Raw genomic sequence first — 19058 nt, forward strand, 5'->3', positions numbered from 1 at the left:
TAATCCACACGAAAATTCTAGTCTTTCAGCGTGACTTGATGATTTAGACTAGCCAGAAAGGCTGCCCACCTAGAAAGAAGGCAAGATTCATAACGTTGCTCACATATCCTATTAAAAAAAAAAGAAAAATCAGACTTCTTTAAACTTACCTCCCTGCTCTAACTGCAATACTTGTAGCTCCTCTTGTGATAAAGATGAACATTCTGGGGTGAGCTCACAGCTGTCATTGGCTGCACCATGTTCAGAATTCACCATCTCTATATCAGACCCCTAGATAAAAAGTGTTAATCAGTTATTTGTCTATCAGCTGCCGAAAGCTAGATGTGACTACATGTAGATGCTTCCATTTTTAAAAGTCCCAGATGCTGCTATACTCCAAAGGGAACAGTATCTATTCCTTTTTTTTTTTTTTAATTTAAATTATTTTAAATTTTTGGTCGCGTTGGGTCTCGTTGCTGCGCATGGGCCTTCTCTAGTTGTGGCGAGCGGGGGCTACTCTTCGTTGCAGCGCATGGGCTTCTCATTGCGGCAGCTTCTCTTGTGGCGGAGCACGGGTTCTAGGGGCACAGGCTTCAGTAGTTGTGGTGCACGGGCTTAGGTGCTCCACGGCATGTGGGATCTTCCCAGACCAGGAATCGAACCCGTGTCCCCTGCATTGGAAGGCGGATTCTTAACCACCGCACCACCAGGGAAGTCCAGTATCTATTCCTTTTGTTCAATTTAGTCCATAAAACCTACGGCAGGGGAGCCATAGGTTTAGATTCTAAAAGAAGTCAGTCCTGGGACTTCCCTGGTGGCACAGTGGTTAAGAATCCACCTGCCAATGCACGGGACACGGGTTCGAGCCCTGGTCCAGAAAGATCCAACATGCCGCAGAGCAACTAAGCCCGTGCGCCACAACTACTGAGCCCGCATGCCGAAACTACTAAAGCCCGCGTGCCTAGAGCCCGTACTCTGCAACAAGAGAAGCCACCACAATGAGAAGCCGCACACTATAATGAAGAGTAGCCCCTGCTCACAGCAACGAAAGACCCAACGCAGCCAAAAATAAATAAATCTTAAAAAAATAAAATTTTTAAAAATCTTAAAAAAAATAAAATAAAAGTCAGTCTAAAAGTCAAACACTCTAACTAAGCCCAAGCAATAAATCTGAATCCCAGAGGATAAGTTTCTAAATTTAGCTATTTCTATTAATTTGCTTCTACTCAACACTTATGGAACTACTCTAGGCAAGGCATTTTGCTAGTGTCACAGGGTATGAAAAATTGAAATCTAAAATTCAGATTTATAGCCTATTCAGAGAAACAGCCACAAGCAAATAACTACTTATTATTGCAACATATGACTAAAAAGGTTTAAGGGCAAGGATTAAAATTAACCTATTAGATTAATGGAGTAAACTTTCCTTATAAAATTTCAGACTGTTCTTTTATTCTTCCAAGGTTTTCCTTCTTACTTTGATGTCAGACTGTCTTTTCTTTAATAAAAGTCGATCTTAACAGGGTTTTTTTCTCATCTTAATTAGCAAAATAAGTTATCCACTAATGATTCTGTCTCTCTCCAGGCCCCTCCCTCAATTTTCCTATAATTTAGTAATCCATGAAATCAAAAGGTCTGAGTTCTCCTGATATACATAACTCACAACAGCAAAAACTAAGAGACGTCATTAAAGCAGTGGGTTTGAGTTGAGTCCTAAAGAGAATTCTGAGTATAAGACTTTGGGATTGCCTAAAGTGGCAGGAGAATAGTAGTAACAGACACAAGGTTCGGGTTGAACTGTGAGTCACTGGGGAGACCAGATCTGGCCTAATCAGAATGGTAGCGATGGTAAAGGAAAAGGAAATACATGTAAGAGACATTAGCAAGAAAGAGTAGTACCTGATAACAAGATATGGAAGGAAGAAGGATAAAGGTACAAATATGATCAACTCTGTGACAGGTATCTCTAATACAGAACGCCCAAATGACACACTTGGCTAAATGCCAGAAAAGTTTGCTATCTTGCTTCATACTGCAGACTCCCACAGCTGCCTTACTTCTATACTGTTAATTATCCTTGAAGGAGAAATTGTTACTATGAGAGTTAATCTAAGCTTTGGAGAAAACAGATTAAAAATAGAAAAGTCACTTATTAAAAAAAAGAAGAAAGAAGAAAAAGAAACCACATTAATTTCAACTGGTACAGCTGCTAATAAATTTTAAAACTTTCTTGCAGAAACTTTGGTTAATGTTGTTTTCTAGAAGTCATGACTAACTAATTGTCTAAATATTAAATTATCAAAGGAATTGTAAAAAATACTGTTTAAAATTTTTATTGATGAAGGAAAATAAGTGAGGCTTGAGTCTAAAAATAAACAGGAAAATTATAGATAAATCCATTAACACTTTAAATAGGTATAGTTTTTATTTTATTGCTTCTATACATCACTATTTTATGATTTTTCTGTAATTAACATATATTACCAGTGTGAGAAAATAAATTACTGTTTATTATGTACTAGTTATGTAACATCATATTTCTATAATCAAATTCATTTTGTAATAGAGTTCTAGCCATAGTCCTTTTTCCATCAAGTTCTGAAATGATAATATAATGTAACGTAACATAACATGGGTAGAACCCATGTTCTCCATGCTCCTTGGTCTGTTTAAATGCAGGCTCTGATGTTTTCTAGTTACATAATCTTGGCCAAATTACTGAATCTCCATAAGCTTTGGTCTTCTCAACTATGAAATGAGAATGAAAACAATCTGTACCACAGAGGGTTGTTTAAAATTATGAGAACATAAGTAAAGCACAGGACCTGACCAATAATAAGCCCTCAGTAAATACCTGCCTCATGTCTCAAAGCTGAGGAAAGCAATGTCCAATAACATGCTGGCTCGTGAAGAGTTTTCAGCAGGGAAGTGAAATGTAGGTGGGAAAAGCTACAGACAATGGAACCTTATGCTTAAATGTAAAAAACTAATGGCCTTCAAAGAACCCAGTTTACATCACTGTTAACACTGTAATATTACAAACTGCCTTATAAAAAGTATTAAGTAGCATACCTCATGATTGATGACAGTCCAACCACAAGATGAATCACTGTCACTGGAATTTTCAGACATTTTTCAGGTCTACAAATACAAAAACATATTGATATGTGGGACACATTTTTAAAAATTCTATAGGAAGTACAATATGTGACCTAAGTACAAAAAGTGGCTTACTGCCTTCCAGGTGAAACTGAGACAACCCACCCACAGATTTACCAGACAGGATATGCTTGCATATCTATATGAACAAATACAACCAAACTTTATGACAAGGAGATCCTCCTGAGCCAAAACAGTCTAGATGGTCGTACTGTGGAATGAAGAGGCAAGCTGGATCTGAAAGAAAATGTAGGATTTGGCCAGGCAGAAACAAAGGTAAATGAGAACAATCTGACTCTGAGCAAGTCAACTGTTGAGGGAATGACAAATGGGGAACAGTCAGCCAGAGTAAAAGCCTATGTTTTCAATGAACAGTATGGTGTGAAAATCATGGCTGAAGAAACCAAGTGGGGGAAAGAGAAGAGTTCCAAGGACCAGCAAAATGAAATCTACTGTTGTCAACATGAAGCAATTAATATTTTCAAGCAGGGAAGGAATGTGATCAAATGGTTTTTAGGAAAATAACCATGTTGGTAACACTTCAGTTACATTAAAATAGGGGAAGAAAAAGACCAGAAGTTGGATAGAAACTTGTGGCCATTGGCAATAACCTAGATAGACTCAAGTCCTAAACCAGCACACATTGGTCACTCCACCTTGTTTGTTCTACCCTTTCTATCTGAAACTCCCATTTAAACTTCAAAATTAAGCTCATTAAAGTAAATGGTATCTTGCTGACTTTGTTCCATACATAGGTCTTATAAATGCTTCTATTATGGCACATATACTGAGAACCCATTATATCCAAGTTGATGGTTAGTGTTCTAACAGAACTCTACTGCAGACAATTTAATATGGAACCACTGCACAAATGAAAACAGGGCAAAAAATATAGATCTGGACCGTCCATTAGTGATTCTGGAAACTCTTGTAAATTAATATTTTAAAAAGAGAAGATACAGAGAGGTGGCTGGTCACTGATAGTACAAAATAAGCATGTTTTCAGACAAATTATTCAAAATCTAAAATAAGACATAAAGACGACGGTGTGACTTTTAATGTCACTCGAGACAGAACATTTCACAATAAGTTCACCTGAGGTCATTTGATTGTTTGATTTCCCATTTACAACTAATTAGGGCCCAGGCAGTTTCTAAATTTAGAGGTAAATTTGTAAAAAAAAAAAAAACTATTACAGTGAAATGCACCTTTTCTGTCCAGTAGAGAATACTATCCCAAAGGCTAGGCCTAAATACCCTCCCTATAGGATATTAACCAATTTTATATCTTAGCAATTTTATTTCACCATTCCTTATTAAACTGACTACATAAAGCCCAATTTCTCATTGAACCAGTTTCCGTGAGTTAAAAAAAAACTTTGATGTTACTATTTGTATTTTAATTATTTTATAACAGTTTGAAAGTTGTGGGTTAACATATTAGACTGCACAAAGACTGAGCAGTTAACTTTGCAGGAAGAAAGGAAAATGGTCAAAGCAGGCTTTATAAATGAGGTTGTAATGTTTTTAGACATGCTGGACAGCATGTTTTTTAACTGAATTAGTTGCCAAAATTTTAAAATTGAGAGCTGTCACAAAAAAATAAAGTTCTGGTTCCTTATTACCAAGAAAAAAAAAAAATATGACGACACTGGAAGGATTTCCCAAGAGATAATGGGAAAAGCACTACAAAAATAAAGGCAGAAAAAACTAAAGAATATGAAACTTCTAAGAAATGCAATTAATTTAGCATGAGTGAAGTATTAAAAGAAGACATCTGAAAATCAGAATCTTTAAAAGGGCACATATTAAAATGGGGAAACAACTAAAGGGCCCTAGACCTGTGGGATACAAAGAATCAATGCAATATTCCATGAAAAAGATGAGCACCTAAATTTAACCAGTATTGATGAGGGGGAGAGGGTAAATAGGATGGGGAGGGGTTAGGAGAGATTTGAGAAGACAGACACGAAAGATCTTTAAAGGACTGAATAACCAAGAAGAATAACAAAGAATAGAAAAGAGAAAGTGTAGTATATTTTGGTTTAAGTGACTTGGTATCTGGAAAAACCATTCTATATGGAACAAGTAGGTAGGGCTTTACAATTAAGAAAATTGGCCTAGGACTTCCCTGGTGGCACAGTGGTTAAGAATCCACCTGCCACTGCAGGGGACGGACACGGGTTCGAGCCCTGGTCCAGGAAGATCCCACATGCCACAGAGCAACTAAGCCCGTGCGCCACGACTACTGAGCCTGTACTCTAGAGCCTGCGAGCCACAACTACTGAGCCCCACGAGCCTAGAGCCCGTGCTCCGCAACAAGAGAAGCCACCACAGTGAGAAGCCCACACACCGCAATGAAGAGTAGCCCCCACTCGCTGCAACCAGAAAAGGCCTGTGTGCCGCAACAAGACCCAAAGCAGTCAAAAATAAATAAATAATTTTTTTTTAAAAAAAAGGAAAATTGGCCTAAAAAAAAGCAATCATTCTTCACCATGTGAAAGCTCCTCTTCCCTTTGCAAACCCCCCGTTCCTAACCTCCTCTAGCAGCCCACATTCTCACTGCTGCTCCAGCTCACCCCCAGACTTACATAACCTTCCAAAACTCCTGGGATACAAGACCTGATCAGGGATATTTAATGGGTATATATCTCCTACCCTTATTTAGGTAATTTCCATTTAAACAGTTCTTTTAAATAGATAGTCCCCAGCTTTTGTTTTCCAATCAAGAACTCTAATTGCTCTGGAGATAAAGACAAGATTTCAAAAAGAAGTTACATACATTGCTAAACTGGGACTTTATCATATTTGAATTTCTCAAATCAAGGAGCCCACTTTAATCAGATCCCAGTTTAATTCTTTGTTTACTTGCCCTGGAGGAAGAACAGCTTGACATCTAGCCCAAATGAGGAAAAAAAGATTCCCCTACTGGCCATAACACCACAGTAAGAGTTTGATAAGCAAAATTCACAGCCCTACTAAAGAACCCTCTTAATTCAGGTGTTTTCAAAAAGTTGGGTGCACTGAAATTAAATCAAAATTTTAAAAAGTAAATTTCTGAGTCCCATCCTAGACACTGACTCTGAAAGCTGCCTCTGTATTTGAACTTCCCCACTATAGCCAGTTATCTTCCTAAAATGGTAATATTTTGTCATTCCTTAAAAATGTTAAGATTTTCATACTGTCTTCAGGATAATGCCCACAGGCCTTAAATATCAAGTGTTTTGCCACTAGCATCTCATCCTCTCTCCCTCCATCCCCTCCCTCTCCCCTCCACCTTTTCAATTCCGCTAAAAAGCTTAGCTTTCTCTTAATTCAGGGGCTTTGCATATTCTGATCTCAGTTCCTCACCTCCTTACTTCTACCCAAACTCCAGTGCCCACTCTTCTATCTCAGCTAACGCATCACTTTGTGAACCATTCCCTGACCCCATCCCTAAAGACTAGTATATTCCCTAATCTACTACTTAAAATAGAACACTGTGCTGTAACTGCTTGTTTACTTGACTGGTAACACATATTAAGCACTCAATAAAGAAAAAAGGTAAACATTTCTGGGTGATGATGCAGTTAGTGACACACTTCTAAATTGTTCCTCAAGGAACTCAGAATTCTGGAGGAATCCATGAGGTTCCTCTCCCCATTATTTTGACCAAAGGTAAATGCAAAAACCTGTTCCATTTTGAGGGCTTTACTAATAGTAACTTAGAAATAAGCAGAGTTTATGGGAAAGTTACAAAGGCATAAAAAATCATACAAAGTTATAAAGCTAAGGGTACTTTACGAAGATGATAAACTTGAAGCCCTTTTCTAGACTCAGGCTTCGTTTTATTCCTCGGGGTAGCTTCTTTACCCCAATCTCCAGTCATATATTTCCCCATTGCTTTTTGGATGATCACTAGTAGGTTTCTCAGGCCTTTCAAATAAAGCATCTACAAAACTAAGATCATCTTCCTGCTGCTCTTCCTGTTTCTATCATCTCAGAGAATAGCATCAGCCAAAAATAATCTGGCTGCAAGCATAACCCACCAAACATCAGGTCAAAAATCCTAGATTTAGTATAACTACATTTGGGATAACTAAAACTTGCCTTGACCCAAAAATCCAATCAGGTCTAAATCCTTATCCACTTCCTATCCCAACTTCATCATTTCCCACTTCTATTACAGTGACAGCTCTCTAAGAGATCTCTGCCTGCAGTTTCAAATTCCCCTCCAGTCACTCCTTCCCAATGCTGTCCCTACTCTGTTTATCCTAACACATAAATCTGATCACTTAATCACTTAAAATTGGTCTCCAGTGCCTTCAAGATAAACTCCAAAATCCTATAATAATAGCCTCTAGAACAGAGACAAATCATTTAAATTGATTCTCACTTCCTAAGAAATCCTATGGAACATTTCTTCACAACATGTAAGATTTTATTCATAGAACTCTATGGAAGAGAATTTGACACTAAGCATTACAAACATACGGTTTCCACATAGAATATAGCACATATTAGTCATATTAGGATGTAAATTTATTACATGGATGTTCGTATCTCATTTATGAAGTTACTTAAGGTAGAAGGATTATACTACACTAGTATAATCACACGCTCCAGCAAATGGGCCTATAGTTAGTACCATTTTTAATTCACTCCTTTATCCATCTGTTCATTCAATATTTATTGAGTTCTTAGCACATGCAAGATACTGAAAATATACCAATGTTCAAAACAAATAAGAGTCTTGCCTTCCTGGAGCTTAAATTCTATCAGTAATTGACTAGGTTGAACTTCATCTGAGCCCTGTGCTCCAGCAAAGCAAGGAAGGTTGAGAAATTTCCCCATCCTGTTTTGTGTTCTGACAGATAGCTAACTGCAAAGGACCAACCTGCCCTCAAAAAATCCCAGGTAAGACTCACTTCCACCCATCCTGAGTCCCTTGTTTACTTGCCTCTGTAAGACTCCTCGGTTCATTAATGAGATATTCCTATTGCAATAGTCTGAATTAAACTCATCTCAATTTTCTGGGACTTCCCTGGAGGTCCAGTGGTTAAGACTCCATGCTTCCATGTAGGGGGCATGGGTTCGATCCCTGGTTGGGGAGCTAAGATCCCACATGCCGCACGGCGTGGCCAAAGGAAAAAAAAAAAATCATCTCAATTTTCCTATGCACTTCATCTTTCACACTGGAGTCATCCAATAAACAACATTACCTGGTAGAATACACTGTGTATTTGATGGTATATTTCCTACTACAGAGAAAGCATGGGAAAAGAGAATAGAAAATGCTGGGTTGGAGAGGCTTAATTTCAAAAAGGATGATCAGTGAAAGCTTCCTTAAGAAGGTATATTTGAGCAAAGACTTGAATGAGCGAGTGAATCATCGTGCAGTTAACTGGGTAAAGAGTGTTTCAGACCAAAGGAACAGTAGGTACAAAGTTGGAACCAAGCCCATATCTATGAGAAACAGCAAGGAGGCCTGTGTGGTTGGAGAGGAGTGGGCTACCAGGGAAGTGGGAAGAGATGAGGACAGAGAGATAATGGAGTGGGAGAGAAATGATGTAGGGCCTTACAGATCCTAAGACTTTTTACTCTGAGTGAAACTAAAAGTCACAGAAGAATTTTGAGGAAAGGAATAGAAAGATCACCCTGGTTGCCCTACTGAGACAGCACTGCGAAGGGGGCAAAGGCAGAAGCAGGAAGACCATTTGCAAAGCTACTGCAGTAATCCAGGGGAGATGATGGTGCTTTGGACCAGGGTGGTAGCAAAGACAGTAAGAAGTGGGCAAATTATACATATATTTTGAAGGTATAACCAACTGGGCTTCCCGACGTACTGAATACGAGGTATGAGGGATGACCCCTGTCCTAAGTAAATACAAGAATGGAATGACCATTGAGACTGGAAGACTTCAAAAGCAGCAGGTTATGAAAGGAAAATTGGTAAACTCGTCGAGGACATATTAAATTTGAGACAGCTATTATCACATCCAAGTTGAAACGTCAAGTAGGCAGCTGGAGACTGAATTTAGGGGAGAGATACAGACCAAAGGTGTAATTTTAAAACACTTAAGGTGGCAGCTTTCAAAACTAATAACAGAGCAACAATATTAATTTTACCTCATAAAGTACAACTGGAGTGAATATTACCTGATATGATGGTGCCTCTCATCATTCCTGAGTAGCTACATTTTACTATGGAAAAGGTACGGTTTCCATTACTGTATCTTCTAGAATCAGACACGATGGAGAAGAATGGGGGCATTATTCTCCCACACGTCTACAATTCTGATGTAAGCCAACCAATGGGGTGTGACCAAAAAAGGTCCCAAAAGTGCTGCTGTACTGTAAATGTGATCAAAGATGAGTCAGTAAGTCTAGACAGCTTTCAAGAACCTATTTCTATCATGCTTTTCAGAGGTTCTGGAACTTTCATATCCCCAAGAGGATATGAAAATGCCTGCTTTAAACCAGACTGTTGGATAAAGGAAAGAGGACCCAAGATCCCAACTAAAAAAAACTTTTTAAATGTCCCTTATATTCTATTTTTTGTCCAATAACAACCCTACAGAAATAAACAAGCAGAAGATGTAGTTAAGTTAGTTGGTGGCAAGGACTGTGGAGAAAAATAAAGCAAAAAGGCGGAAAACTGAATGCAGGGAGTAGAGGGTGGGGATCAGAATTTTAAATAAGGTTGTTAGGGAAGACCTCCCACCAACATACGAAGGTACCTATTTCTCCACAACCTCACCAAAAAAGTAACCATCTTTAATTTCTGATCATGTCATGAGCAAAAAAGTAAATCTCCTATTTCAATCTGCATTTCCCAGATGACTCAGTGGGGTTGTGCATCTTTCCCTGTGTTTATTGGCTATCCTTATTTCATTTCCCATGAATTATCTAATGTTCTCATGTTCACTTTCCTACTGGGCTGCCTTTTTTGATTTTCAGAAGTTCTTCATAAACTGGGTCATGAATGAGTTCACTGCTAAACCTACTGCAAATATTTTTTTCTAGCATGCTTCCATTTAAAAAAATATCTTCTATCATAGATGTCTTTAAATTTTATGCAGTCAAAATGTTGAGGATGGAGAATAAGGTGTTTTTTATAGCCTATATTTTACACCTTGCTTTAGAAAGTCTTTCCTACTCTCAAGATTGTAAATTTTTCTCCTATATTTTCTACTAATACTTTTTCAGAGTTTTGGCTTTTACATTTAGCTATTTAATCTGTGAATCTGGGTTTTCTCCCTTTTAGTGTGAGGTAGAAATTATGTCAATTATTAAATATTCCATATTTTTTCTATGATTTAAAATGCCACTCTCTGTCACATAAAGTCCCATACATTTATGAATCTGTCACATAAAGTCCCATACATTTATGAATCAGTTTCTGTAGTCTCCATTCTGTTCCAATGATCTATATTCCAGCACCAAAACAAGGCTGTTTTAATTACAATGGTACTCACCACTTTTTACAGTGCCATTTTGCAACTCTTCACTTGGTCCCTCCCTAAACACACACAACCACCCTGAACATTTACATACAGGCAACAATGAAACTGATTGCAGGTTACATGCAATACTTATTCCAAATGCTAGAAATTTTTTTTTTTTAACTTCCCGTGCTAAAGTCTCCCCATGACCTCGAGAATAAGTATTCTGTACAATAAAGTCAAACTTCTTAGGGGGACATCCAAATGCTTCCACTACCTGGCTCTAGCCTAGCTTGCAATCGATTAGTTCTCTCCTCCAGAACTATTTCATCTCATCAAAGTAATCTACTTGCTACAAGTAGAGGAGCACAGCCCTACCTCCACGTCTTCACTTACTCAAGTCACACTTCCTGGAATGCTTTCCTCTTTTCCTTTCTTCTGATTTCCATCTTTAAGGCTCAGTCTCCTCCATGAAGTTTTCCTTCATGTTTCTGACAAACTGATCTCTCCTTTCCCTGAATGTACAGCATTTCTTATTTCTTAGCATAACTTCTGTACTTCTTAGCATAGCTTGCCTAATAGCAGCTTCTATTACTTTTATCCATGAGTTACTTTACTAGTTAGTGTTAAGTTCAAAGCTTTTGATAAGGAGTTCCAATTTAATTTTCAATGTCTTTATAACAGCACAAAAATTTTAACTGCTCTCTACTAGTCAGAAGTCATACAATACATACATAATAATCTCTCATCTTTAATCGCTTAATATTCTATTTTATCTATAGAAAAGGACATACAAGCATTTTTACTCAGATCAGGAATTAAAGGATCAGAAATAGTTATGAGCTACAGGTCTAATTTCAGGTCTAGCTCCACCCTTAAGCTTGCCTCTTTTAAATGTACCACAATTATGAATTTTTTTATTCCTGCCTATTTTCAAAAGGGAGCTAGGGCCACTAAAATCACTAAGCACCACAATGAAGGGGTTGAAACAGAAAAGCTTAAGAAATTCTAAGATTTTCTGTCTAAGTAAGTATTTAAAACTGTTACTGTCACCATGCTTTATGGTAATTTGGCACAAATCTACATTTTAAAAAGTATTGTGACAAACACTTCTGTAGTAAATGGTGAGAACTGTATCTCTTTGGGGAATTAAAGGGTCTTCAATCCTGTTCATTGTGGTGGGGGAAGAACCTTTCACTGTGTTGCTTTCTTTTTTCCAAATAGTCTCATCTTAAGTGAAGGCTCAGCTTATACTTTCTTTTTCATCTACAATGTCAACCTTATTTCAGTCTCCAAACTCTGGCAATAAATAAGCCTAGCCTAGGAGTGCCTAGTACCCACTAGGCCTTTGTGCTGTGGGGAAAAAAAAAAGACTACCCTAGGGAAGTTGATTCCAAGGCTTATTGGCTAGAATGGTCAGGTAAACTCTTTATTTGAAAAAGAGTAAGTTTTTGTATGGCTTTTTAACTGTTATAGCAGATAAATCCTGCAACATATTTTCACTAAGCCCAGGCCAAACTAAATTGCTTCCAAACAGCATCAAGAGACAAATGATCTGACAGGCAATTCTGAATATGGAACTAAAGTGCTGGCTGCCATTCTGGATGCTCAAAACAGTAGAGCCTTTCTATGGTTGGTGTGAAAGGTAGAGAATGAAAGAGATGCAAAAGATAAGAGCCACTTTCACATAAAACGCTTCTGAATTTAAAAAGACAGTAAATTTCATTGTCCTTCCCCTCCTACCTCCCAAAGGGGGAAAAAAATCAGTTTTTTGACAAATTGCATCACTCAGGAATCATACTCTCCACTAAACATCATAAATGTGGTGTTGCAAAAGACTTTCAGATTGATGTCATCTGTCACGTTTGCCTTGTGAAAGTTTGGCATTATTAAGATAAGACTTCATAAAACCTTAAGACCACCTGGTAAAAATACAGCCCAGAGATTTAAACATATAAAATAAAACCACACACACACAAAAAAAGACTCAAACAAAACAGAAAAGTTTTACAATCCTGGGGTAAAGATGATCTTTTTTCTAAGCTTTACACAAAACCTGGAAACTGTAAAGGAAAAGCTTTTTATTGTATAAAAATCATAAACTTGTTTGCCAAAAGTCATAAAAGAATGATATACTGAGAATACCTGTGACATATATAACAGAGTTTTCAAAACATTTAAAGTACACCAATAAATGAGTAAGAAAAAGGTTAAAAAATTGAATAGAAAATTTATCAAGGAATATGAGTAAGCAATTTATAGAAGATATTAAAATGGTTTGTAAGGAAAAAAATGCTCAACCCTACTATGAAAGATACACAAAGAGAAGCAAGATTATTTTAATGCCTAAGCGATCAACAAAGATTAAACAGGTTAGTAGGTTAGATACAGAAAAATAGGCACTGTAAACAGTAAAAATGCATAGTTATTATCATTTGAGTAATTTTGTAATAACAAAATTTTACAGGCTGATACCCTGTGACCTATTATCTCTATTTCATTTCCTATCCACCTCATTTCTAGGAATTTATCTGGTAGAAATACTCACATGAATATGAAAATACATATACATGTGTGTAAGAACGGTTGAATTTTTATAATACAAAATTAGAAAGTGAAATGTCTATCAAGAGTGAGTTTATTAAAATTAAAATGTATAATATCTATTATTAATGCAGCCATTAAAAATTTAAAATAGATCAACATGTTCTGACATGGAAAGATATCAATAATATACTCTGTGAAAAAAGCGAGTCAGAAAATGATATGTATAATAAACCCTATTGATATTAATTTACATGCATTAGTCTAATTAAAATTTTAAAGAGTATCTTTCAAATCTAAAAAAACTAAAATTACACGTATTATGTCTGCTATATTTCAGTGAGCTATTTATTACCTTCATAATCAGCAGGAAAAAAATAATACATTTTCTTAAATGAAAAGACAAACCCAATATTAAGTAAATGAATGACTGACACAAATCCAATAATCTTCTGGATGACCAGTCTCTTCAGAACAAATTAAAGGACTAAAGGGAATCATATTAAAACATTTATATCTGAGGTATCAGAAGTGTACTGTAGAAAACTGACGCTAGAGAAAAGAGAGCATAACCCAGGGATGTGAAGAGTCCACAGTGTAGTAATTACGGCATCAAGACGTGGGTCCAATGGCTGTCCTCTTGGTTATATGCATCTTCTAAGTGGATTCAAAGATAACCTCTCCATAGCAAACAGGCTTTCCTAGTTTTAATGGAGTGGAATTTCATTTAAACACTGATATCTATCGCTAAAGATAGGTATCCGGAAAAAAATCTCCAATAGTAGTAATTTCACTTTATCCATGACCAGAAAGAGGCAGCAATACTGTTACATACAGTAAATTAACTTTTTGATTTAGAAAACAAATTCTGCAAGAAGTGAGTCAATACACAATTTCTTCACAAGATTTCGTTTATGATGTAACATCCTTCAAATTGGGAAACAAAAGCAACTACTGCCATATTTGAAGATAAAAGTATCCCTTTTTGCCTCCATCTAACAGAAGCTACACCTTTGATTAAAAGTTTGCAACAAAGTAGTAAACCATATAAATTCAAAATGCTGGGGGGAAATTAAGATACCTGTTAGTATGGAAATCGCCTTTTCACCAGGTGTTCCCATTCTGAAAAGAATCCTGACTTTCCACGATTGTTACATCTTAATTTTGTAAAAGCCTGAAAGAGCCAGTAGTAAATCCAGAAGCTTGACTAGGCGCCATACAGCCCTCACTTGGGCACTGCAAGCCCCTGTTGGCTCCTCTCCCCTTTCAGAGATAAGTAAAACTACTGGGATCTAGCTTGATGTTTTTTTCTTCTACTCTCAAAAAAAATTTTTTTAATGATTTTACTTGTTAAAATATATGTATTCATCATATATTTTTTGTTTATCTTAAACATACTTTCCACAAAAGGATAATTTGTCCTAATTTTTTTTTTACAACTCTCTTCTACTTTTCATTTGGGAAAAAAGACAGAGAGATGGAAAACAAAGGGATTCTATATATTTTTATTCTGTTCTCCATTTTTTAAAGTACATAATAGACAATTAAGTACACATCCATTGTTACTTTGTAGTAGTAATATTAGATAAAATGTTAGTAAAGATGTTATTTGAGTTATCAACTAATCAAGTATAGAAGCAGTCATTACCAACCCATGATATGTTTCTTTGTCTTTTACTTTCACTTATATTTGCTCTCATAAAGTCCGCAGAATTGTTTTGTAAGTTTCTAAAAGACTTTTTTACTTGAATGTTCTATATGTCAACCCAACTTGAAGTTAATCTCAAGGGGCAGGTGCTGTATGTAATACAGATAGGGCTGACTTCCCCAGAAGGAGTGTCTAAGCTCTAAACTCTCTTTCCCTGAAAGACAAATGCTTACACATGTAATGTATCTCTGGGAGGACCTGGAATTTGACATTCAGTGTAGGCTCACTGTTCATGAAATCAACTCAAAGTACCGTTTTAGAACTTTAAAAACAACATCCACTTCCTACTGTTAAGTTACACTGATGATCTTCCTTATACTTTAGATGTGCAACTAAAACAAATCAAAACCAAAATTAAAGGCCGAACCATAAAACCACACTGCAATTTCAGAATCTTTAATGCAGCAGAGTACAAAGTCACAGTCAGGAAAGGGGCCAGGTTCCCTTCAACCTAGTAAAAGGCAAAAAGCACTATCAAAAAAATCAAATGAAGATCCCATTTGACTTTTTTCCATCAAACTTCTCAGTCCAAAAGTATATATCACATTAAGTTATCACACTTCAAACGTATAATATGCTTTATGTAAATGTTACTTACGCAGGCCAATACTACTTTGCATGGGTAGATCACTCTGCCACTTACAAAGTGATACGACTTTTTATACCTGATTTGATCTTCACAAATACCCCATGAAGTATGGCAATGGCTGTTATTTATAATGTACAAATGGAAACAATAGAGGCTCATAAGTTAAGTTATTTGTCAACATCATTAAACGTCCTGACTCTCAATCCAATTCTTTTTTCACATTTCATCATGCTGGCAACATGAACCAGAAATAAGGTTTTAGGAAAGTGCTTTATGGACAAATACTGAAGAAAAATTAGATTTCTGACTTCCTGCTAATACTAATACTTCCTTGCTAATACTTCCTTCAGAAAACTCTATAAGCCCTTAAGCAGGTTTCCACACCTTAAACAGCCCTTGGAAAAAAAATCCTCTATCAGTTAGTTGCAATCCTCCCCATATTATAAATTTCACCTTAGAACTCAAACTGAGATTTTTATTTTCAAGTCTATCTGGTGCAATACATCGAACATGACCTTTTAAACCAACTCATTTTTTTTTAACTGTTTTAATTTAGTCAAAACTGCAGAACTGCCAGACAGACAAACATGGTGTGATATCACTTATATGTGGAACATAAACAATACAACAAACTAGTGAATATAACAAAAAAAGAAGCAGACTTACAGATATAGAGAACAAACTAGTGATTGGCGGTGGGGGGAGCGATACAGGGTAGGGGAATGGGAGGTACAAACTACTGGGTGTAAGATAGGCTCAAGGATGTACTGTACAACATGGAAAATAGAGCCAATATTTTGTAATAATTGTAAATGGAAAGTAACCTTTAAAAACTGTATAACAAATTTTTACAAATAAATTTAAAAACAAAACAAAAACTGCACAACTCCCAGTAAGAAAATTCTTGAAAATGTAAGTTATCACCTACAATACGGCAACTTCCTCATCCTCACCACTCACAAACACAAAAACAATTCAGCCTCTAGTAGTTCTGCTTTGTTAGATGAGTCTGCACTTTGTTTTAAAATACCCTGGGCTTAAGAGGCCTTGCACTGTGTCCATATTCTTTACATGTCAGAAACTACTACTTCTAAGATGTCAGTTCAAACTCACCTAATTTTTTAAATATTTAACTTGGATAAAATACAATTACACAACCTAGACAATACTGTGGAACCAGTTAGTAAATCAGACATGTTAAGTAATTATGAATGTTTCTTATGCCCTGTAAATGAACCCAAATTTTTAGTGAGATATTGAGCCAACAAAGGGCACAAAATACACAAAATAAAACAATAGAAACTATTGAAAAGAAACTGAAATTTGGGGAGAGAAGCAATGCTCCAAAGAAAAGAACCTAAGAAAACAAAGTATGACTTCTACAGCTTAAAAAACAAAAAAGCAAAAAAATAAAAACAAAAACAAAGCTTCAGAATGGCTATTTTATTGAGTTAATGGACACTTGGAATTGAGGTAAACCCCATTTTTTCAAGACTGATAACTGCAAAAATACATAGACTATTCCTATCAAAGAACAATGTGGCCCTTTCTTTATGACAGAAAACAAAATGTGGGCTAAATATGCTACTTTCCCAACCATATCCAACATATCCATAATAGAAAATGAAACAAAAACATAATCCAAAATATCAGGCACATTACACATAGTGTTGATACTTAAAATGACTTGATGAAAACAAGCTTAAAGCCCCTATTTTATAATAATGTTTAACTTCTTTACTTCCACTGGCAAATGTTTACAAATAATAAATGAAAAATCCTGCTACATCCCAGATCTTTTCAGATTAATATGCCCATGCTTTGTCACCTTGAGTTATAGTAATAATCAAGATTGCACTCCCTTAATTGAAGAAAAGTAAGCAATTCTGTCTTGATTTTACTGTACAAAATGAAAACAGATCAAAATAAGACGAGATGTACAAATGCTAAGAATTACTGTAATATTTTTTTGTTTCCTTTCCAGTCCAACCAATGCATTTCTTGTCACTTCTCAGCAACTAATATACATTTAAACTTGTTATTCACAGAGTCTGTGGATGCAGTAACAGGGGCTCTGCCTATGTTGTTTGTAGTTGTTATTTGCTTTTTAAAATTAATGTTTTAAGAGTCTATATCATTGGAATTGCTGCACCTGTGTCTTTTTTAAATGAAGGTTTTTTCCTATAGAAAATTTGGAAAATACCAAAAAGTATAAAGAAAAAAATAATTTGTAGTTTCACCATCTAATCACTTTTATAATTATGACAACTAAGACTCCTTTGAGTCTTATTTCTAATAGACATCGAATCACTTCTAGTTCTATGGTTTAGTTAACAAAACTAGTATTACACTACTTTCTAACCTATTTTCATTTAAAAACTAGTATTTCCCACACCCTCAAATATTATTTGAGAGCGATTTTTAATAGCTTCTTTAATTAGAATCCCATCCTTAGGTTTGGGTAAAGGATTAGAAATTATTTATTAAAATAATACCTCACTTTCTCCCTTCCCTTCCCCTTTATGACCACAGCTCAGGGAAGTATAGTAAACCATTCACACTAGCGTCCAAGGTGTGATAAATACCCCCCTGAGAAAGGTGGGGCCTAATAAGATTCAAACGTTAAGCGAAAGATACGATGCGCTAATAATGACATTTCAAGTACCGTCCAGTAGATGTGACCTTATTTGAGGAGGCAAATCTCCTAAAATTCCCAGTACTAAAATAATTACCTATTCTAGCTACAAGAAGGCTCCATTCCATTTTTTAATAAAGCCAGACTGAGACAGTGCAAATTTCACCCACTCAACAAAGTACCTAATTGGCTGAGTTCGTTAAAATTGGCGCTCCCAAAGGCAAAAAGTTGATTCGTTAAACAAAGATAAACAGTAACGCGTAGAAGGCACGGTGTGACCTGCTGCTACGGAGGGCTTATCGATTAGGAAGGGGACCGGTGGAGGGGAAAAAGGATAGACAGGGAGATTTGATCATTATCAGCCAGGCTCACAAGCAGAAATCTCAAATACATTATTTAATCTTTCTCTTCCTGGCATCACGGGGCTCAAACGTCACCAAAAAAAGACCGGCCGGCTGAAAACCCGGCGGGGTGACGCACATAACATCTTACCATATGGATTCTCATCAATCAGGACCGAGGAGAGCCTTAAGCCAGCCCAGCGGAGGAAGGCGGGTGCGTCCCCTGGGCTGTCGGCTCCCCCACACTCCCGGCACACCGCTTGCGTCTGCAACGCAGGGAACCGAGGCTGCAGGACCACCGGACCGGCTCCGCCACGGGGGATGCAGACTCGCCTTCCGAGGAGGCCACCCAGGCGGCCGCAAATACCGAGCGCCTAGGGTCAAGCCCCCCTTCAGCGGAAACCCCGCGACCGCCTCCGCCAGGCGGCTGAGCCAGGACCCCGACAGTCGGCCCGGACTCCCCTCCTGGGGTCCAAATTCGCCCAGGGCCGTACCTGAAGGAGCAGCGCCACCTCCGCCCGACGGCGTTAGCTGTCGCGGTGGCGGCGGTCACAGCTCCGAGAGCAGTGACGCCTCTCGTAAAAACAACAACCTGCTCGCAGGCGTCCGCAGCCGGGAGGCGGAGGGCGGCGAGGCGCCGCGGCGCATGCCGGGACTCGTAGTCCCGCCCGCGCCTTATG

General features: G+C 37.2%; 1 protein-coding gene and 1 long non-coding RNA gene across 13 annotated transcripts in view; one reads left to right on the forward strand and one right to left on the reverse strand.

The window, feature by feature from the left end:
- The window catches only part of CCPG1 (cell cycle progression 1), a 73761-nt gene extending 54749 nt beyond the window's left edge, over nucleotides 1–19012 (reverse strand). For 3 of the 12 annotated variants that reach the window (XM_082446086.1, XM_082446089.1, XM_082446090.1), the window contains exons 1-3: nucleotides 18530–18963; nucleotides 3052–3120; nucleotides 150–270 (exon numbers count right to left, since the gene is read on the reverse strand). In XM_082446086.1, the coding sequence (XP_082302212.1) occupies nucleotides 150–270; nucleotides 3052–3111 (181 nt within the window). In that variant the 5' untranslated portion in view covers nucleotides 3112–3120; nucleotides 18530–18963. Of the gene's footprint in view, nucleotides 1–149; nucleotides 271–3051; nucleotides 3121–18529 lie in introns of all 12 variants that reach the window. The other 9 variants (XM_082446085.1, XM_082446087.1, XM_082446088.1 and 6 more) reach the window with 6 other exon arrangements.
- LOC309654371 overlaps nucleotides 1–19058 on the forward strand; it is a 350754-nt gene that overhangs the window by 117884 nt on the left and 213812 nt on the right. The window lies entirely within an intron of this gene.

This window comes from Balaenoptera physalus, assembly GCF_965194825.1.
Source record: "Balaenoptera physalus genome assembly, chromosome: 2".
Classification (NCBI taxonomy): Eukaryota; Metazoa; Chordata; class Mammalia; order Artiodactyla; family Balaenopteridae; genus Balaenoptera; species Balaenoptera physalus.